General features: G+C 34.4%; 2 protein-coding genes across 2 annotated transcripts; both read left to right on the top strand.

Moving 5' to 3' along the window:
* Positions 1-6,795: 6,795 nt before the first annotated feature.
* Positions 6,796-11,071, top strand: LOC132603143 (serine/threonine-protein kinase PBL34-like). The gene is made up of 6 exons (XM_060316062.1): positions 6,796-7,151; positions 8,247-8,578; positions 8,895-9,030; positions 9,486-9,619; positions 9,813-9,936; positions 10,478-11,071. The coding sequence occupies exons 1-6, from the start codon at positions 7,025-7,027 to the stop codon at positions 10,930-10,932; spliced, it is 1,308 nt and encodes a 435-aa protein (XP_060172045.1). The 5' UTR covers positions 6,796-7,024; the 3' UTR covers positions 10,933-11,071.
* Positions 11,072-14,686: 3,615 nt separating this feature from the next.
* On the top strand, positions 14,687-21,687 carry LOC132603144 (uncharacterized). The gene is made up of 12 exons (XM_060316063.1): positions 14,687-14,924; positions 15,455-15,493; positions 15,579-15,620; positions 16,310-16,351; positions 17,639-17,761; positions 17,896-18,041; positions 18,123-18,279; positions 18,473-18,556; positions 19,325-19,446; positions 19,556-19,614; positions 20,945-21,035; positions 21,281-21,687. The coding sequence occupies exons 1-12, from the start codon at positions 14,834-14,836 to the stop codon at positions 21,506-21,508; spliced, it is 1,224 nt and encodes a 407-aa protein (XP_060172046.1). The 5' UTR covers positions 14,687-14,833; the 3' UTR covers positions 21,509-21,687.
* Positions 21,688-21,950: the final 263 nt, after the last annotated feature.

The raw sequence follows: 21,950 nt of genomic DNA on the forward strand, positions 1-21,950 counted from the left end.
TTATTAGGCCTAATTTAGTTATGCTATAGTTTCAAGTTAGGCCTTATAAGGCATAACTTCTATAGTTTTAAAATTATTCCTAAGGCAAAAGTTATGCCGGACAAGGGGTAAAGTTATGCCTCTTGCATTAAGTTTTTTTTTTTTTTTAAATTTAGCTGGGATTCTAGCCTTTTGACCGAATAGGCCTAATTTACTATAAAATTCTTACAATTTTTTTATACTCTGTTCGGGTTTGAACCCAGAATCTCAAGAATATTTTCGGCCACTTAAAGTGCCGAAGGGCAAAAATTAAAGACCAGCAATTGAGGAGCAAAAAACAAAGACCATCCATGAATAACGACATCTATGCGAATGACCCAATTTGAATTAGTCAGAGCCCCAAAGCGAATATCCAAACCAAGTGAAAACCCCAAAAAACTCAAATATGCAGCTAACATTTTCTCAAGCACCAATTATAGTACTTGCTAACTTTATTTACCTAAAAAAAAGGGTTATCTTGTTTGCTATATATATATATATATATATATATATATATATATATATATATATCTTGGAATGATGACTTTAAGTGGGCTACACTATTGATTGCTTGCTCTCCCTCCAGGCCCCCATCTTTAAAACTCCATCCCTCTATATTGCCAATGTGGAGGGGCAAATATGAGAAAATTTCATAAATGGCTATGGTTTAGAGTGTATTTACGAAACGTACCTACAGTTTGTGTATTTACGAGATATAGCTACAATTATTGTATTAGACGGGTATCACCTGTATCAGCGAAAGAGCTGTATCGACGCGAATTAGCTGTATCAGGCAGGAATCAGTTGTAACATGCCGGTATCAATTGAAATCACGCGAAAGAGCTGTATTAGCACATACAGTTACACGTATTTGTTGTGTATTTGCTACAAAACAAAAAAATGTAACTACGTTTCATATATTTTTAAACTACAACTATGTATCGTAAATACAGTCTAAATGTTTGTCATGTCACGTAATTTTTTCAAATATTCACCCGCACCAATTCGTATCAGGTGATTTAATAAGGTAAAAATATATGTTAGTTAATTATGGTTAAGTGGCCAAAGTTTCTAGACAAACACATATCATGGAATCAGTAATTTGATATAAAACCGGGTGCAAGTAAGTTTTGGGTGCGAATAGAAGGGACCCAAAAGACTAGTAGTGGGTGGGGGGATAGAATTAAAAGGGACTTTTGAGTTATCAATTTGAGGATTTAGGACACAAGTTTTAAAAATTGGGTAAAAGGGACTCTATCCCCCTAAGTTTTTTTTAATTTACACAGAAGTCCCTAAAAAATTTTAATTTACACAAAAACCCAAAAAAAAAAAAAAAAAAACCTGTACGTTTTTCTCTTAAAAAATACGCAAGCAACTATTGGTTGCTTAAACAACTCCTTGTTGCTTATACAATAACCTTGTATCTCATTAAAACTAGGTAAACAACTAGTAGTTGTTTAAATAAATAAAGGTTGCTTATAATAAACAACACGAAGTTGTTTAAGCAACTCATTATTGCTTATACATGAACTCAATTGGAAATTAATTGATTGATCACAAATGAAAATTAACTAATATAAAAACCTCGTTTCTTGTAAAAACTAGTCATTTAATGAGTGATTAAATCCAACTTATTAATTTTATCATCAATTAATTGACTATACTAATAGTTTAAACAAAAATTTACTGATCCAGTGATAATGGAATCAATGTTGTTTGATTATATGAATATTAGAACATCAACTTATAACAATCAAGTGAATACGTTGATGTTCAAATATTCATATAATCAAACAACATTGATTCCATTATCACTAGATTAGTAAGTTATTGTTAAACTATTGGTAGAGTCAATCAATTTTGCGATCAATTGTGATATTATTAATAAGTTGGGTTTAATCACTCATTGAACGACTCGTTTGAAATTTAATTGTTATCAAGTGAATACGTTAACGTTCAAATATTCATATAATCAAACAACATTGATTTAATTATCACTAGATCAATAAGTTATTGTTAACTATTAGTAGAGTCAATCAATTTTGCGATCAATTGTGATATTATTAATAAGTTGGGTTTAACCACTCATTGAACGACTCGTTTGACATTTAATTGTTATCAAGTGAATACGTTGATGTTCAAATATTCATATAATCAAACAACATTCATTCCATTATCACTAGATCAGTAAGTTATTGTTAAACTATTAGTAGAGTCAATCAATTTTGCGATCAATTATGATATTATTAATAAGTTGGGTTTAATAACTCATTGAACGACTCGTTTGATATTTAATTGTTATCAAGTCAATAAGTTGATGTTCAAATATTCATATAATCAAACAACATTGATTCCATTATCACTGGATCAGTAAATTTTTGTTTAAACTATTAGTATAGTCAATTAATTGATGATAAAATTAATAAGTTGGATTTAATCACTCATCAAATGACTAGTTTTTACAAGAAACAAGATTTTTATATTAGTTAATTTTCATTTGTGATCAATCAATTAATTTCCAATTGAGTTCATGTATAAGCAATAATGAGTTGCTTAAACAACTTCGTGTTGTTTATTATAAGCAACCTTTATTTATTTAAACAACTACTAGTTGTTTACCTAGTTTTAATGAGATACAAGGTTATTGTATAAGCAACAAGGAGTTGTTTAAGCAACCAATAGTTGCTTGCGTATTTTTTAAGAGAAAAACGTACAATTTTTTTTTTTTTTTTTTTTTGTAAAAAGTGCTTTTATTTTTGGATTTTTGTGTAAATTAAAAATTTTTAGGAACTTATGTGTAAATTAAAAAAACTTAAAGGGCCCTTAATTAAATATTTATAACAAAAGAAAAGAAAAAAGAAATAAAAATCCCTTTTTTTACATTTCACTCTCAAAGAGCTCTTTTAGCTCATTTTCCCTAGTGGGTGTGGGTATCTAACTTTTTTCGAACAATGCATGGTCAAGTTGCAGGTAGGGTAGAGAAAAATAATGAAAAGAATAGGATCTTACTTTGCTTTTTTATCATACAAAAGCAGCAAGAATGTACAATTTGATTTGTTTATATTGGTTAGTGAAAATGAGCCCTACCAATCTCACATCTTTGTCCCCTCTTGTTTCCTTTTTGAATAAATAAACACACCTTTAGGCGAAAAAACAAAAAGAAATCCCACATACATAGTATATAAAATAAAATCTAATTAGTTTTGTGCTCTTATATTTAATTAATTGTTTTGAGTAGACATATAAATGGCAAGATGGAATGCTAACCAAGATTGCACTCAAAAGTGCCCTACCATCCCTTTTAATGTTTTGACCATTCAACATTGTACATAATCTTCATGTTAGTAGTTGTTCTTTGTTAATTAGACAAGCTTCCAGAGTAAAAAAGTTTGGGAATAAATTGTCTTAGAATTATATTTTTTTAAATTATTTCATGAATACTAATGACGACATATGTAAATGTTGAGATTAGAACAAAGAAAGACATACGTTTTGGACAAGACAAACTCAAGCAAAAACTAATATAGAAATTACAATCTAGTAATACATTTACAATTTATTATCACTTTCACATTTTTGTCATCGATCGACCTTTCCAACCTAATAACAATATAAAAAGAGAAAAGGAAAAAAATAAGTTTTTTTTTTTTTTTTGAGATTTGAAACAAACATGGAAATCCCACTTGGATAGATCTTCTTGAGCACAAGAACCAAGGTGCAAACACACAATCAATGTGCACCAAAATAATAGTAGCATTAGTTATGATGCCAAGAACAAGGGGATAGCCTGGGAGTTAGCTCAATTGGTAAAGGTTGAGGCATAAGTATTTTAGATCAGAAGTTCGAGCTTTGTGTCAAGCAAAAGTTTAATATATAAGTGAAGAATGATAGAGGGGTGGGTCCATCTTTCCCAAATTGCAAAACTCCAGCGTTAATTTCGCAGGACAATCAGTTTTTACAGTGTCATTTAAGACGCAATCACTTTATACATATATTTTGCATCTATAGCCAAAAATAGGCAAACTTCAGTCTTCTTCTTCTTCTTCTTTGAAATATGACAGAAATTTCAGATGCGATTGTCGGATGTTTGGCTCTGGCAAGTCAAATTTCAGACAAAATGTCAAAAATTTGATCTTAGTAAGCCAAATTCTATACAAAAATATGGGAAGTTTAGTTGTGGCAAGCCAATCAATATGCTAAACTTCATATGCGAATTGTAGCAGTCTGCCTGAAATTGTTTTTGAAGTGTCAAATCTTACAAACATTTATAAACTTTGACTATGACTTAAATTGTAATTCAAAAATTAGCTATTTATGCACTTCTCCCCGAGTAGCTTGATACAATTGGCTCCAGAAGAATTTCTCGATCATTTAAAAATAAAGCATAGTAAGCTAAAGACTAAGCAGAAAAAAGTTACCCAATTCACGAAACCCCTTTTTGTCCTTTAGGTAAGGCATGTGAATTGATTCTTTAGAGTTTAATCATTTTATGAGGAAAAATGTGACACTAATTTTCCGCAGTTTGTTTCCTTTGTCATTATTACCACTAAATTATGGCTACAAGAAGGCGGGAATTTCTCAAAAATCATACTAATAATGATCAAACAATGGGCAAATTCAAATGAAAGATGAAGCTAGTGATCATTATAATTTTTTTTCCTTGACAAGCATGAATACAATTTCTTTTTGGTCGTTTGCCTCCATCTATAAATAGCATAACTGCAAAAAATACAGAAGGCTATTTTCATTAAACCTCTAGAAATTGCATGTAATATATATACATATATATCAAAAGTGTTTCGCGAAAAAGTAAAAATAATTCTCAATGCTCTTACGAGGTAATGATGGATTTAACTAGTTATAGTCACGAATTTGTTTACAGTGACAAGTGTTGTCATAGTTAATAAGATTGGAAAGACTAACTTTCCTCAGCTAATAACATCTTAATCTACAATATATGATCTATGAATAAGAAATAGAAGCCTCTAGCCGAGTAGACAGTAGGTGGAGGAAAAATACATAAAATTGGTTGAATTTGAAAATTTCTTGGAACGAATACTCCTGCTGATAAAATGAATATTCATGCATCATGATATTAAGTTCTCTTCAAGGCAAAAAAAAAAAAGGAAAAAAAAGAAAAAGAAAAAAGATATTGAGTTCTCTTTTAGTGTAATTAACTTAAGAATTTTGTAATACTGATATATTTTTTATTTTGATAAAGTATCCCAACACACAGTCAAAATTAATCTAAAATAACTCTTTTAGGCCCCGTTTGTCCATGAGAATTATTTAGTTTTTTCACTTTATGGTGTTCGGCCATAAAAATTCCAAATACAACTTAAAGTTGTATTGAGAATTTGAAAAACAACAAAAACTTATTTTTCACTTTTTGTACTTTTTTCCCCCACTTTTTTCACTTTCAATACATTCAAACAACCAAATATTCTTAGCAAAAACTATAACCAAACACGACTTCATCTTCAACTCCAACTCCAAAATATCAAATAAAGTGAAAAATATTTAATTTTCATGGCCAAACGCCTGCTTAGTGTTTTGGTTTAACCAACAAGATTGGTCAAATATACCCCTATCGTTACAAGAGTGGTCAAATATACCCTCATTTATTATAGGAAGCTTTCCAACACATGACCTGTTTTTACAAGGGAAAATGATCAAATTCGCCATTGAATTATGTAAAACGGTCCTGAGCTTTGAAGCAAGGGTCACTATTTCAACGTGTCTTCTTCAATAGTCAGAACCTCCAAAAGTAATGCCTCTGTCTTCCAAGCTCAGATTAACCACTCTCAAGTCTAAATTTATCCCAAATGGAACTCAAGCAATTATCAATTGCACCACCAAAATGAATTTTCAGCTATCCTTCTCAAATCATAAATAAAAGCGATGCCAGAGCTTCACATCAACATCCAAATGCTAAAACAAACTTGAGTGCATTCTATTTAGCTTCTAATAAGTTGTAGCAACATTGTGGCTGTCAAGGTGGGATTACAATGACTGAGGGTTGATGGTCTTTTGACAGAAGTAAAATGGTGACAAAGTAAATTGATAAAGATGAAGACGTGAGAGCGATCGGGTGAATAGGGTGGTTTTTATGTAGAATTTTTGTGTATTTTTACGAGTGTCGTCGGATGAAGTGGTAGTTGAGTGAGAGTCCACATGGTCTTCAAATGGTGTTTCTGTGAGTGGAGAGAATCAATTGTAATGGTGGTGATTTATTTAAAATTATGATTGATGGTAGCTGGAAAAATTAAAATCTGCACAATTTTGCAAAGTTCAGGGGCCAATCTGGACCATTTGCATAGTTTAGGGGCAAATTTAACCGATTTCATGTAATGCCATTACTGAATAGAAGCATAATTGAACTGATTTTGTAATTTTGTAACTTGAATATTAAACCCCAACTATTAACCCTAAAGCAGATTTGGATTATTTCTCAATTTATCTAGTGTAAATCAAACACATGTTTTATTTCATACTCCGTATATCCCATATATAATCTAATGAACCAAATACTACAATAAAGATATATTCACTAAATAATTTTATCATATTTAATCCTTCGTATTATAATCTAGATATTATAGTTTGGGTATAACTTGTTCACCAAACCAAGGATACAGTCCATTACAACAGAAACAGATTCTCCTACATTTATTACCATAATAACTATGGCTATGTCACAACTCACTACCCCTTTTAGTAATTCACTTGTTCAACTGTTTAACTATGTGGGGGTGGGGCTAGGTGAAGAGGCTGTCATTCCCCACATAAAAAGGTAATGAGAAAAAAGCTCTTTTTGTATACACTGCCATGATGTTGATGATGATCAATGATGCCTTCAATCTCTCTCACTCACACCTAACAATAACAAACCAAGGAATTTCCCCTTTTTTTCACTCTCTCTCTTCCTTTTATATCTCACAATATATTGTGGAATCTTTTTTTCTTTGTTGTCCATCTCTTCTCTTAGTTAAAAAATTTCTCTCTTATGGAAAAGAAGAAGGAGAAGAATTGTGGCTGTTGGGCTGTTCTTAGGCTCAGTGTTATTGGAGGATCATCTGATTCTAAACACTCTGCTAATTCTATTCCAAGAACTAGTCTTGTCTATGATGCAGGTTTTCTTTTATTTGTCATTTGCTTAAAGCTTTCATCTTCCAAGTTTAGCTAATATATTTACAGTGTTAATTACATGCTTAGTGATTCTCTAGGCTTTTCTTATCATTTGTCAGTTTCTATCGGTGGCGGAGTTAGGATTTTCATCAAGTTCATCATCTACTATATATACGTTAATATTATTTTGACCTTATATATACCGTGTGACTTTCTGGTTGAACCTCTTTCGTTTCTCTAGCTCCACCACTGGTTTCTATGTATACCAATATTAATATTAGACTGAGATGAGTTTAAACGAAGTGACATGGACAGTGATTGCTTGTACTGAGACGAAGTAATTGTTGTTTATGTATACAAATGTACTCAAAGGGCTACTTGTGATCTGTTCATATTTTTAATTTACATTTGTCTTTTTAGTTTTCTTGTTTTGCTGGAGTTCCCCTGCTTGATGACCATATTTAAGACTGTTCATTAAGCAATTCTTGGCAAACCAACTCCTTACTTTTCATTTTGTAGAATAGAATCTATTGTCATTGATGGTTTCTCCCAACCACCTAAATTTCTATTAATATTTCAAATGTCTTTTGTTTAATGGAATAATTAAAGCTAATGGAGTATTTAGTTTAATTCTCCTGATTCATGTCTTACAGAGTTACAGTCTAGTGATATCGGTTTGAGTCTACCGCATGATAGGTGTGAGTTCAATTCTCACTCTCCCCTTTCCCGGTTCCCCTGTGGTTTAATAGAAACTTTAATAAAGGAGAAAACATACTCAAATGTGTTCAATGATTTTGTTCTTTAGCAAATAGTACCTTCATCAACCTTCGTATTTTAACAATCTAGACAACATATCATGTTCAAAACCGACATGTGGTACAATCAAAATCTCTCTATAACGACATTGTTTGTTGTGATATTTGTTTGCTACTATAGCAAAATGTTGTTATAGAGAACATATAATATAACATAACATGAATATCGGTTCCAGAAAAAACTTGGGAGGATGGATGTTATAGAGAGGTCTAACTGACGTTTTCCTAAAAAAGAAATTTTGAGAGATTTATGAAGTATCTACAATAATTTTTTTGCATGTGCAGCCACAGAGACTCGATACCTAAATGCTAGCAACCGGGAAATGTGTGTTCAAGATGAAGCAAGAGTATCTTCTGATACTACTGATCCACCAACACCACCACCAGCTACAGAAAACAAAGTGCAGCGGCAGCTACTTCAGTTTACATTTCACGAGCTAAAAGCTGCAACGGGGAACTTCAGACCGGACAGCATTCTTGGTGAAGGTGGATTCGGATATGTATTCAAAGGCTGGATAGAGGAGAATGGGACAGCACCAGCAAAGCCCGGTTCTGGAGTTACGGTTGCTGTCAAGAGCTTGAAACCGGACGGTCTTCAAGGCCATAGAGAATGGGTGGTTAGTACGTAGACTATCTGCTCGTGGTTAGTAGTAAAAAATGAGTCAGAATAGAGTAAGCAAGACTGTAAGATGGTAGAGTGAGTTGCTTGAATGGTCACTCAACTTACAGTAATTGGCCACCAGATTTTAATTTTTTAAATATTTTCTCTGAAAAGTTACAGCTGCCACGTTATTAAATAGGAAAAGTTAGATGATTTAGAAGAAAAAATAAAGATAAGTGACTTTGATGGCCAATTACTATAAGTTGAGTGACCATTCAGGCAACCTACTCCAAGACTGTATATGCAATGGATAACATAATGAATTAATGCAGGCAGAAGTAGACTTCCTTGGACAGCTTCATCATCCTAATCTTGTCAAGTTAATTGGATATTGCATTGAAGATGACCAAAGGCTGCTTGTTTATGAGTTCATGACCCGTGGAAGCCTCGAAAACCATCTTTTCAGAAGTGAGTTCTGATTTCTCGTTGCATCTGAAACGTTTGGTCTTATTACGCAAACAAATTTATCTTAAATCACTGTTCATGGTTGCAATTGCATACCTGCAGAGTTTGAAATTCACTACTAATAAAACAGGAATTAGGGACGGACAAATTCTATAGCTAAACAACAAAATCCGTCGCTAATCCTATTTAGAGATGGATTAGCGATGAAAGTTCATAGCTAATTCCAGTTTTTTTTTGCAGTGATTTGATTTTGTATAGCAAGGTCAGGACTTGTAAAGCTTTTATAATTCTTCTTAAAACGTGTTCTAGCTAAAGCATATACACAATCTAAGTATGATAATGCCTCTGATATCCAGCATAGATAACATATGCAAACTAAACGCCCAAGCTTGTTCTATCTGATTTTGTATTTCTGTTGTTAAAATGCAACTGCTGATTGTTTTAAAAATTTGTTCAAGGAACCATACCTCTCCCATGGACCAACAGGATTAAAATTGCACTTGGTGCAGCCAAAGGGTTAGCCTTTCTCCACGGAGGCCCCAAACCTGTCATTTACAGAGATTTCAAGACGTCAAATATTTTACTTGATTCGGTATGTGATCAGGAACATCTCAAATTATTTATGTCTAATATTTTCCTTCCGGATGCCAATGCTAAGATGATTCTGCAGGAGTGTGTGTGTATATATATATATATATATATATATTTTTTTTTAATTCTGTCCATCTGTGCTCATTGAGCATGGTCCTGCTTATAATTATTGAAACTTCATACAAATTCTGCAGGAGTATAATGCTAAGCTTTCGGACTTTGGCCTTGCTAAAGCTGGTCCTCAAGGTGACAAAACACATGTTTCTACAAGGGTTGTGGGAACCTACGGATATGCTGCTCCAGAATATGTGATGACAGGTAGAACAACTCTTTTTAAGTTTTTTTTTTTTGATTTTTTAACAAAGAAACTTAGAGGAATAACCGAGGAAGCTAAGAAAATATACTAGCTATGCAGTCAACGCTAACTATTTTATTAATAACTCAGAGACATGCATTTGTTGCTTCAATTCCTAACTGAAAATAGAAAAATATGCTACTGACTTACATGCAAAAACAAATCACTAAGAAAGAGGAAACTAACTCCTAAAATCAAGCCACAGAGGACTCTAACAGAAAGCAATTTGAAATCCTAAAATTAGCTACTGATAAACTGATTTTCTGCAAATATTTTAGAGATAATGCAGCTAGCTGTTTTATTTCTGTAATATCTTGAGACATATTGTCAACAATTTTCTTTAGTTTGTCTTAGGCATAAGCGAGTAATATCCTATGATGGTCTTGAATGGAAGATACATATGGATCATGGTCAAGATATATATATTTTGAGTACATGGGTCTTCACGGCTTCTTGATCAAAGATTGCCGACACCTGATGCAAATCTGTCTTGTATTTTATCAGGACATTTGACAGCAAAGAGCGACGTTTTCAGTTTCGGGGTTGTTCTCTTGGAGATTTTAACCGGTAGGAGGTCTATGGACAAAAAGCGCCCGAGTGGAGAACAAAACCTTGTAGCATGGGCAAGGCCATATTTAGCTGACAAGAGAAAGTTTTATCAACTCGTGGACCCACGGTTGGAGCTAAATTACTCCGTTAAAGGGGTGCAGAAGATTGCACAACTCGCTTACATGTGCCTGAGCAGGGATCCTAAATCTCGTCCTTCAATGGATGAAGTTGTGAAGGCTCTTACTCCGCTACAAGACCTCAACGATCTTGCTATACTATCAAATCATTCTCGGTTAACACAATCAGGAAGGCGAAAGAAGAAACTAGACGGAATGCAACAACTTAGCTATAATCATTCTAGGAGTATCAGAGGGTCTCCGTTACACTCTGGTAGGCAACATTGTAAATAATGCATTTTCCGTTTTCTCCAAACTAAATAGTAGGAAATGAAGCCTCCAAACTGGATGGAAATTGAACAAACAACGAGCTTTATTATAATGTGTGTTTGAAATTTGATGAGGCTATGAATTGAGTTTGAGGAGTAGTTCATTTTCCTCTTATCAAAAATTGAAATCCGTAGAGCAGCATCCACATCTAACCACTGACATTCAATGTTTCTGACTTTCTTGGAGTGTAATTGAAATATAGCAATGTAATTGCAATCCTTTTATTTCTGGATTGTTGCTTGTAGATTTTGAGCTCTTCTTCTGGAACATGATAACTTTTGTGAACTTTTGGCACAAAAGTACATTTCAACGATAAGATTTTGTGCTCCCCTTTTGGAACATGACAAACTTTTGTGGACTTTGGCACAAAAATTCATTCCAATTAACATTAGTATTTTCTCCCTGTTTACATTTGGTAGTTTTCTAAAAGGGGAACCTTGAAGCAACGGTACAGACAGAGTTGTCCCCGTGTTACTCATAGGCTATAGGTCAGGGTTTCGAGCCGTGAAATTAACCACTGATGCTTGCGTTAGGGTAGACTGTCTATATTACCCTCTCTTAGGGTGTGGTCCTTCCCCGAACCCCGCATGAGCGTGGAATGTTCGTGCACCGGGATGCCCTTTTCATTCATTTGTGTAGTTTACATTGTTTCTTTTGAGGATATGTATGAGAGTTAGAGAACGTCTAGCTTTTGAGAACACTTATGTTGCCTTAAAAGACATGTTACTCAATATTGGAATGAAAATGAGCCTGAATATAGCGGATTGAATATAGAGGATTCATATTGTCGATCCAACTGATTAATTTAATTTGCAATTTAGGCATAGTTGGTTTATTGACTTGATGCTTACTTAAGATAGGATGTGTGTGCAAAGTAGAAATATTAGTTCAGAATCTGCATCTTAAAAAAGATGATATCATGGCTTTAAAAAAGACACTAACAATGCAGAATTATTTCTGCAGAATTTGCACTGTTTGACCTAATTTTAGCCTTTTCCTCATCATCTTGTGTGAAAAAGGAGACCAAATTATTCTTCCCAGAAGAAAATAGAAAGTTCTAAGATGACTTCATGGCCTAAAGAATACTCACTTTCAATATAAATGTTCTTTCTGCTAAAGATTCTTATCAGTGTCAATCTCAAGCTAGAATCAAGACTAACTTTAATATATTCTTTAAATCAGTTCAACTCTTTCCAAGTGCTCTAGCAACATGTTGGACTAGAAATAATACAAAAAACTAGAAAATATCAGGGGTGGATCTAGTGAAGGAACTACGGTTCATCTGAATCCAGTAACTTTGGTTGAGATGATGTATATGTGTTAAAAAATCAACTAAATATCAATATGAAATTTCAAAGGGAGTAAAATTAGACGGGATGTAGTAGAATTTCAAATCCAAACTCATAAAGTTTAAATATCACAGATGAACTGGGCAATGCACGCAATACTCTATAAGTATGTTCTAAAATTTTTATGCATGATATTTTTCAATATCATCTCCGAATATGGTAAATTTTTGAAAATTGATCAATCTAAGAGGAATAACAATATTCAGCTCTCAACTTCAGTTAGCTGCAACTACTAGAGTTAGTGTTTATAATCATATTTTACTAGAGTTTATTCCTCAAATAGTCAGTGAAGTTACTACATTTTTGTTTTTTTTATAAAAGTCGCTAAACTACTTCATTACTATCAAATTACTCAACTTATACAAAGTCTTTCTAAAAGTAACTATGGCCGGAAAACCAACTAAATCAACTCACCTAATAACCACATAAGCAAGCCAGAACATGAAAAACGTAGCCTGACAGCTTTTGTGAATGCATTTCAGAACCAAAATAGATAAACTTATAAGGACAATAGTCCGTTACATGATCACCGAGAAAAAGAAGAAGAAAAAAATAGTGTCTCAATCATAGATAAGCAAATATTAAATAAGTAATTTTGGAGAGATCAAGGTTTCTGGATAAACAATTCCATCCAGCAAATCATGAACTCCATAGCATGATCCAAATGGTCCTTTGGATGTCCTAAATAACATGCCATATTCATAAGTCTTGCAGTATAGGAGCACGTCACCATCTGCAAACATATATCTCGGTTTGGCTGAAAAAAGACCTCTATGTTGTATTGTTAACAATTGAGTCCAAGATTCCTTGACACCATAGTCTTTCATTGCCCACAACTTAGAAGGGCCCCAACAATAAAGCAAAGCATCCCTTCCGATCATGAATATCATCCCACAGTCACTCTGGCAAAGGTATCTCTCCGCACACCTCATTTGAGATACTAAAAGAAACCGAATGATAATGGTAACACAGACCAACCCAGTGAAATGCTCCATGTAGAAATACCAATGGATCCATACGGTGAGATTTATCCGTCAAAGGGAGAAGGCCAGCTGTGGTATATGGACGGTTACAACTTCTTCTCCAAGAACCGCTTTTTAATGCTAGAATCTCGCAAGATGATTTATTTTGAAGTGGAAAATGATGGGGGCTCTGATATATTTTAAGTATCTTATAGTCATCACTAGTTGCATCATATCCGAATCCGAAAGTAGATTCAAATAGTTTAAGTTCTGGATGGGGAAGTACTAATGAGTCTCTTGTCGAGAGGTTCCATAGCAAAAGTTGTTCATGACCATATGAGTCAACAACTACGAGAAGAACCAAACCATTGCAACAAGAATAGATTCGGCATGAACGTGGTATGAGGTTGGAAGGGCAATCAAGTCTTTGTACATCCTCAACCGACGATAAGAATAGAAGTTGTAGATATCACAGTCCTTAGGCACGCGTTTATGGGAAACAAGAAATTTTAGGGATTTATCTAAATCATGACTTTGATGCTTCATCTTAAAGTAAGGGTCAGAGGTTAGATCCCAAGCTATTGAAACACTTTTGAATCGAAACAGAGAGGAGACAGTAATTATTTACTCTTTGGAGTGAACCTAGATGGATAGGACAAAGGCAAGTGCTTTAGTTGTATAAATAAATCTAAATATTAATTGAAAGAAGCATGTAGTCCAACAAAGAAGAATATAAACTCAATTTGTAAGTAAGAAAGAAATCAGAACTCACCTGAGAAGCAACAATATCCATTTGCGACGACTCCACAACTCTCTTCCCTGCAGTTTGTGGTTAGCTTAGCCCCATTCATAGAAAAACAACAAATACCCAGTGTAATCCCATAAGTGAGGTTTGGGGAGGGACCTTACCCCTACCTTGAAAAGATAGAGAGGTTGTTTCTGATAGACCCTCGGCTCAGGATAAAGCAAAAACAAAGCAGGTCAAAAAGGAGACAAATAATGAGAGACAATAGATCGTAACATAAATCGAAGTATAAGAAACTTAACCCCATTCATATAGATTATAATAAGAAAGCAAAAATAGAGGCCTTGGTGAAAGAGATACCTTTGCAAGTATGAACCAATTTCTTCTTCTTCTTCTGTTGTGTAGCTTTGGTATCGTTAATCTGATTGAAAATATTAACCTTTTCTGTATCAATTGCATTGGATTTTTTCTTCTTTTTTGCCTTTATTATCTTTGGAGCTTCTATATTTGCTAATTTTCCATGTACTGGCTTCTTCTTCTTCTTCTTCTTCTTCTTCTTCTTTTCTGTCATCTTTGCAATTTTCTACGCTAGGGTTTCGCTATTGCCTAAGCTTTTAGTTGAAACTTGAAAAGACACGTCTGTTATGTGCATGGGTGTTTTATGTAATTACGTAAACTAGCTATCCATTTTTTTTTTCCAGTTTTGGCCCATATATGGATTTTATTTATTTTCCTTATATTAATATCCTCCTCCTATAGAACCCTAATATCACAAGCATCGACCGAACTCATTCATAAAAGACGGCGTCATGGATATAGACGATGAATACGTAGAAGGTGAAGAGTACCTCATCATGGATCAAAGTGATATCATTAAAGAAATAGACACTGATGAAGAAGGTAGGTAAAAAAAATCCAAACATTTTCCCACAAGCTAGCTCTTTATTTATTTTATTTATACATTTGTTTATTTACATAGATAATGGTCAAAAACAGACCTCAACTACTATCATTTTTTTCGTGAGTTTCACAACCCGAACTATCAGTTGTTTTCTTTTCCTATCTACACTATCACCGTCTATATATTAAAACACATCTAATTGAGTATATGACGATAGTTCAAAAGGGCACAACTGATAGTTGGCCTAGTCAACTTCGAAGTGTGTTGACATCAGTATTTTTACTAAAGGAGTTCAAAAATATTAAAATATACACACACGAAGAAGCTAAGGGTTTAACATTTATTATATATACATAAAAAATAATTTTACCTTGTAATTTTTCGCCGAATGGCCCAACCTAGCTTTGCTCGTGGTTGAGATGTGAAACTTGCGAAAACATGATAGTTTACGTGTGTTTTTGACCATTAACTCTTACTTATAATTAGATTTATGGCCATTTATAAGACAAAAATAAAATTGGGGTTGCAGAGCTTGAGGATGCTGATGATGAAGAAGATGAAGGCGAAGGTTCAATGCTGATGATGTTTATTTATAATTAGATTTATGGCCATTTATAAGACAAAAAGAAATAAAGTTAAATTTGTGGTTACAGATTTTGATGATGCTGATGAAGAAGAACAAGAAGGTTCAATAGGTTGGTGGGTTCAACTCAATTTCTAGAAACTTTTTTTTTTTTTTTTTCTTATTCTTTTATGTTTTTTAGCTTTCTGGTTCGACTCAATTACTTCTAGCAACTTCTAGAAGCCTTCTGCCGATATTCAGCATAAATTTCTTATATATTGGTTACCCATGTTGCTGCTATAATTTTTTTAATTATATATGTACTTGGAATAATAGCACTTTTAGTACTTAAGTTGTAAATTTTACCTTTGATCCATATGATATTTGACTCAACATACTTAACCTTCAATTAAATTAAAATGTGTGTGTTTAGTTCTTCTTTTCGGAAAGTATATTATATTTGAGTATTTACAAAATTATATTACCGTCAAATATGAAATAACAATAGTGAAACGTTTAATAATTCTGGTAACTTTGTGAATATTCACTAACAAAGAGATCAAAATTGTACAACCAATTAATTGAAGGCTCAATGTGCTTAGTGAGTTATCATAGAGACTAAAATCAGAATGAATCAACAACTATACTGAGGAACTAAAATGCTATTGACCCTTTATACTTTACTGCAAGTTGAAAACTTAGCAACTCTTAGTTGGTGCTGTGATCCTTGGTTTGTACTTTGGATCACTTATTTTTCTGGACTTCATACTTGTTCATTGTTACTTAGCATACTGATATGGATATTTGGGATAATGATTTCAGATGAAGCTGATGACTCGGTATACACGTTCACTGGCCATACCGGTATTGTACTTCTTTTTGTATTCTTATAATCTGGTATGATGCTATTCAATTGCAACTTCCATTTAAGTCTTGCGGTAGTTGGAAAACTAGAATTTGCCTTATGTTATGTTGAGTTCACAATTATGGACATGAATGAAGAAAATTTGATCTTTTCTGTGTGGGGTATTGCTAGGTTGTAGCTGATGAAATAGGTAAACGTTGCCTTTTCAGTACGTTTAGAAGTGATAATGCCTTTGATTCATGGTGATTGAGATAAGTGGTACATATTTTACTGGGAAGTGCATTGTGGAATCTTCAATCAAACAAGCAAAACTAATTTGTCCAAGAGGCAAGCTTGAAGTGACAATAGAAAGCGAGGGAGATACGTAATTACTTCCTCCATTTCATTTCATGAAACTTAGTTTGACTGGAAACGAAGTTTTAGAAAGTAAGGAGAATTTTTTAATCTTGTGGTCGTACATTAAAGATATACGTAAAGTACCAAAATGTCTTTTGAATCTTGTAGTCTTAAACATGTCATGTGAAATGTTGGAATTCAAATTTTACTAAATATAGAAGTGATATTCTTTTTTAAACAAACTACAAAAGAAATTAAAACACATAAATTGAAACACGCGGAGTAGTTTCTAAGACACATATGGTTCATGGTGAAGTTGTAGGAAACCAGATTCCAAGGCTTAGTAATATGAAATTGGAAAGAGGGATGTGTTCGGAAGTCCTTTCTTGGATCAAGATTGTTCTCCAAAGACAAGATTCACTTTCCCTAAATTAAGATAAAATTAGGATCAGTTCTATAGCCAACTTAAATGATTTCATTGGGAGAGTTCTATAAGAGGCCTTTGGAAAATGGCATATTTGAATGAAAGAGATCAAAATATATTATGACTCTAGCAAACTGGTTTATCTGTTAACGTTGTCATAAGAACTTAATCTGGAAATATAAACAAGATTCTTGCATCAGATGTTGGTCCTCCACTTATTGCTTCTTGTATGCTGGAATTTTCCCACACATCAATGTAATTATTTGCCCTATAAGGAAATTAAATCAGATATTCAGATGGTGGAATATACTTCACAATAGATTTTGTTATATCTCACTAGCGTAATGATTTTAGGCATGTAGGTTAAATGTGTTTTTATCTATTTTGCAGTAGTTAAAAGTTAGATGTATCCATGAGTCAATTGGAGTCAATGCCTCCAGACTATAATTAGTTTGTACTTTGGAGTTGATTTCTTTTACTGTTTTCTTTATAATTTAACTGTTTGAATACCTTTTCCACTTTATAGGTGAAGTATACACTGCTAGCTGCAGCCCGACAGATGCTAAATTGGTGGCAACAGGTGGTGGAGACAATAGAGGATTCATATGGAAGATTGGTCAAGGTGATTCTAGTTTAAAGTTATTAGAAGGTAAATGAGTCATGACTGACACTAAGAATCTGTCTCGTCTTTATCATCTGAATGGTTCATGGCTTTGTATTGCTAATTAGGTGTGTGTCTTATTCATACACTTATTAATATTTTCTCTTTGAGATATGGTGCAGATCACACAGATTCTGTTTCTAGTTTGGCTTTTAGTTCTGATGGTCAGTTGCTTGCTTCTGGGAGCGTTGATGGGCATATAAGAGTGTGGGACACAACTTCAGATAGTCTGAAGGGAAAACTTGAAGGTCCTGGAGGGGAAATAGAGGTGAAACATTTTCTTGTGTGTAAGCAATCCATTTTTGCATAACAATTCGAGATCAATTATGAACTCTGAGGTTGCACTCAGTGGGTCAGGTGGCATCCGAGAAGGCATGTGGTGTTGGCCGGTGCAGAGTATTCTGCTGTATTGATGTGGAATGATGGCATCCAAGATGACATGTGGCGCTGGTTTCTACTTTCTGGTCATGGTGGTAGTGTAACCTCTGGTGGTTTCACGCCTGATGGTACTTCCTTTTTCAGTGTTTTTCTCCTTTTGAGTAGAAGTTATGTTTCGTTACCTCATTAGGATTGGTAAGGTAAGGCCTAGCCCTTGCTTGTACTTATCTCTGTTGAGGATTTTTTATTTTATTAATAATAATAGGCTGCTAGACACGCAGTCTAGTGATCAAAAAATGTTTCTTATATATGGTTGCTCAGGTAAATTTATTTGTACCGGGTCTGATGATGCAACCCTGAGGATATGGGACGCAGAGTGTGGCCGATGTATCCATGCTGTAAGATGTGAGGTTTTCGCTTTGTGGCTGCTAATATCTTGATTCTTTTGCATCCCGCATTTCAAAATTAGCTGAAAACTATAGCTACATTTCTGCATCCCCGTCGCCCCTCAAAGACACACAACAAAATAAATAAATATGGGGCCTATTGAGAGAAGGCTTTCTGGCACTTATCACAAAAAAGTGTACAATGTTTTCTGGCGATCATAATAGAACGTGTTTTCCATTTTGGGTGGTGTGGCTAAGATACAAAATACTGGATAAACATTCTTGATTCAAGCATATGTTAATATATCACTAAGTTGGCATATATCTTCTTTCATCCTCAAGGACCTTATCCATGTCTTGTGTGATGCCCATGACGGGCAAGCCTCTCAAGAAGAGAGGGGGGGGGGGGGGGGGGGGCACATTACAGCTTAGACAAATCCCGCATCAGAATGAGAGAAGAAAGTTAGGGACCTTATAAGTATGAGTTCAGAATCAATGGTTGAGGCGCCTTTTGGGTTAAAACCCAAGGGACAAATCCTTGCGGGCCTAGTCCAAAGCGGACAGTACCTTAACTGTTGGACTAGGGCCGTTACATCTTGCCAGTTTTTTCCCTCTCACTAAGCTATGATGATGAGCTGGCTCTCTATACTTCCATTCTGAGAAATGATGTTAGCACTCTTATTAGTGATGAGATTTCCTGTCACAATTTGGTCTTTTATTGGAGAAATTACTTTCCTAGATTAATCCGTGATTTTTCAGATTTTGAAAAAAAAAAATGTTTATCTAGTGTGGCAAGGTGATTCTACAACGAAAGGACTAAATTGCCTGACAATCAGCTTGGATTCAACTCGCGCTCTCACAGGCTCAGAGGATGGTTCTGCTCACATTGTGAATATAATTACTGGAAAGGTCATAACCCTGGATTTTACATTTTACACAATGTTTTCTTTTATGTAATTTATGCTTCCAGACCTTGGAGGCTAAACGTCTGAGCACTGATTAATATTTTCTATCTCAGGTTGTCACTTCTCTGAGTGAGCATACACAGCGGATAATATGTGCCGGTTTTTCAGCAAGGTTTTGTCTGCATCTGACATCCTTCTATCTATCCTTGTATTTACCCTTTGAATGCCTTTTATCTGAAAGAGGATGAAGATAAAGATTAGAAAAAAGTTTTGCAACGACTAAACCACAAATACATAAATGTATCTTTGACTACTGAAAACTTGACTTTCGTATTGTAAGATTGCCTGAATAGGAACCAAATGTTTTCAGCAAACCTGAGGTTGATTTTAGTAAAGAGACAGTAGTCATACGGACATATTCAAGGATAACAAATTAGATTTATGGGTTAAGAACATACATTAAACACTTCGATGCACCTTCAGAATTGACTGTGTCTAAGAAGTCATCAGTTAATTTTGTGTGAATCTTTGATGAAAATTTCGTTGGCATGGATTTACTGTGTTGTATTCAGATGTTTTGGGGTCTTCAGATTGTGGAGAACATTCTGCTTAAATCCTTAAGAAGGTTGAAAAGTGTATATTTTCATGGCTGAAACTGGAAAATTGTTGATGCCAGCTCTTGCCTTTCTCCTGAATGAGAGGCTTCTATTAAATTGTAGAACTTCACCTCAAAGTTATAATGAGTTAGGGCTTAGTTCGACAGGCAAAGGTTGATCGCATGTTTGAGCTTGCGCCACGCGAACTAAGTCTGATATTCTTAGTCTGTTTGGCCAAAAAGTAGCATGTCCCGGAAGCACTTTTAGAAGCTTGGCCAAACACAAATTACTGCTCTAGTATTGACAAAAGTTCTTTTCAAATTGATTAGCCGAACACGAACTGCCACTCTCCAAAAGTACTTTTCCGAAAAGCATTTTTGACAAAAGCACTTTTCAAAATAAGCAGATTTTGAAAGTTTGGCCAAACGGTCTATTAATCTATACAAATCCGAAAAGGCATCAGCTACGGTGGTTTTCCGTAACAATTGTTTAGCCAAAATTTAATTTTCCTCCCATCTCCAATTTTCAGCCTTGTTAGCCCTGAATTCACCCCATAAGCTGTTAATAACCCCGGAGAACCATTCTTCTCGAGTCGATTACAGGCATATTAACTTTTTGTTGGAAGTCTCCTCCCATAGGGGACGGGTTGGAGATTGCATCTGTAGCCATTGCATGGATATGTTCCTTTGAGATGGAGAACAGGATGAGTTTGAGATTCAATGGTAGTATGTAGGGCTCTATATCTATATTTATTGATGCGGCTGTTTCACTCGTTGAAGTTTTGTTGTAGTAAATATCTTATTGCATGCCTTTGAATGTTCCTTTCTCCACTACTAGTAATTTTGGTTTGCTAAACTAATATTTGGTGCTTTAAATTGCTTTCATCATGTGAAATGACTTTTTCAGCGGTTCTTGGGCTGCAACCGGAGGCATGGACAATAAGCTTATTATTTGGGACTTACATACACCATCACCTCGCTCAACTTGTGAACATGAGGTTTGAACATCCATTTGCTTCTGTAAATACCCCAGTTCACTACTAAAAAAACAAGAATTAGCGACGGACAAATTCTGTAGCTAAACAGCAAATTCCAACGCTTATCCTATTTAGCGACGGATTATCACAAAATTTTGTTAGCATCAAGCAATTTAGCGACGGATTAATTCATAGCTAATTCTAGTTTTCTTTTGTAGTGGTCTTTTTCATTGGTGTGCTATTCCCTGACGATAACTTTTGTTTAGGCCGGAGTGTTATGCTTGTTGTGGCTGGGGAAATCTAGTTATGTGGCAACGGGTTGTGTTGATGGGAAGGTGCGTATATGGGATAGCCGTTCTGGAGAATGCGTGAGGACCTTTAGAGGACACACTAGTGCGATTCAGTCTCTATCTGCATCGTCTGATGGGAAGCACCTCGTTTCTGCCTCTTATGATAAAACAGCACGCGTTTTCAGTATAGCAGAGCTTAACTAAGAACAACCCTATTCTTTCTGCAGTTTGAACAAGATCTAAGTCCCAATTCATTTGAATTGTTTTACATTTTTATATTTAATCTAGTTTTAGACACAAGGGAAAATCATTTGACAAAATGCTTCTACATCTCAAACTTTGAACATTAGGCATCCTTCTCACTTTCATTAAATTTCTTGACATTTGTTGACAAAAAACAATCTAGTGAGACTAACCACACCTTTAGTTTGCGTAACATTTCTCCCTAGAATTCTCTTGTAACATGCTAATGATTGTGTAAAAGTTGTCTTGGTTCAGCATGAATGTTCAAAATTCTCCTCTTACAAAAATAAGGGAAGATTATTTGATTTATTATTTACGTTGTAGCCTCTTTGGTTCATTCGCTACAATTTCAAAGAATTAGGAACAGAAGGCGTGTTGGGTATTAAGAAAAATGTATTCCTGG

This window comes from Lycium barbarum, chromosome 7, assembly GCF_019175385.1.
Source record: "Lycium barbarum isolate Lr01 chromosome 7, ASM1917538v2, whole genome shotgun sequence".
In the NCBI taxonomy this organism is placed as follows: Eukaryota; Viridiplantae; Streptophyta; class Magnoliopsida; order Solanales; family Solanaceae; genus Lycium; species Lycium barbarum.

Excerpts from the sequence above, each read along its gene's own strand:
- LOC132603143 (XM_060316062.1), top strand. The coding sequence starts at position 7,025 with ATGGAAAAGAAGAAGGAGAAGAATTGTGGCTGTTGGGCTGTTCTTAGG. Across the intron at positions 9,620-9,812 it reads CAAATATTTTACTTGATTCG|GAGTATAATGCTAAGCTTTC; the intron begins GTATGTGATCAG and ends CAAATTCTGCAG. Across the intron at positions 9,937-10,477 it reads TCCAGAATATGTGATGACAG|GACATTTGACAGCAAAGAGC; the intron begins GTAGAACAACTC and ends GTATTTTATCAG.
- LOC132603144 (XM_060316063.1), top strand. The coding sequence starts at position 14,834 with ATGGATATAGACGATGAATACGTAGAAGGTGAAGAGTACCTCATCATG. Across the intron at positions 17,762-17,895 it reads TAGTTTAAAGTTATTAGAAG|ATCACACAGATTCTGTTTCT; the intron begins GTAAATGAGTCA and ends GATATGGTGCAG. Across the intron at positions 18,042-18,122 it reads GTCCTGGAGGGGAAATAGAG|TGGGTCAGGTGGCATCCGAG; the intron begins GTGAAACATTTT and ends GGTTGCACTCAG.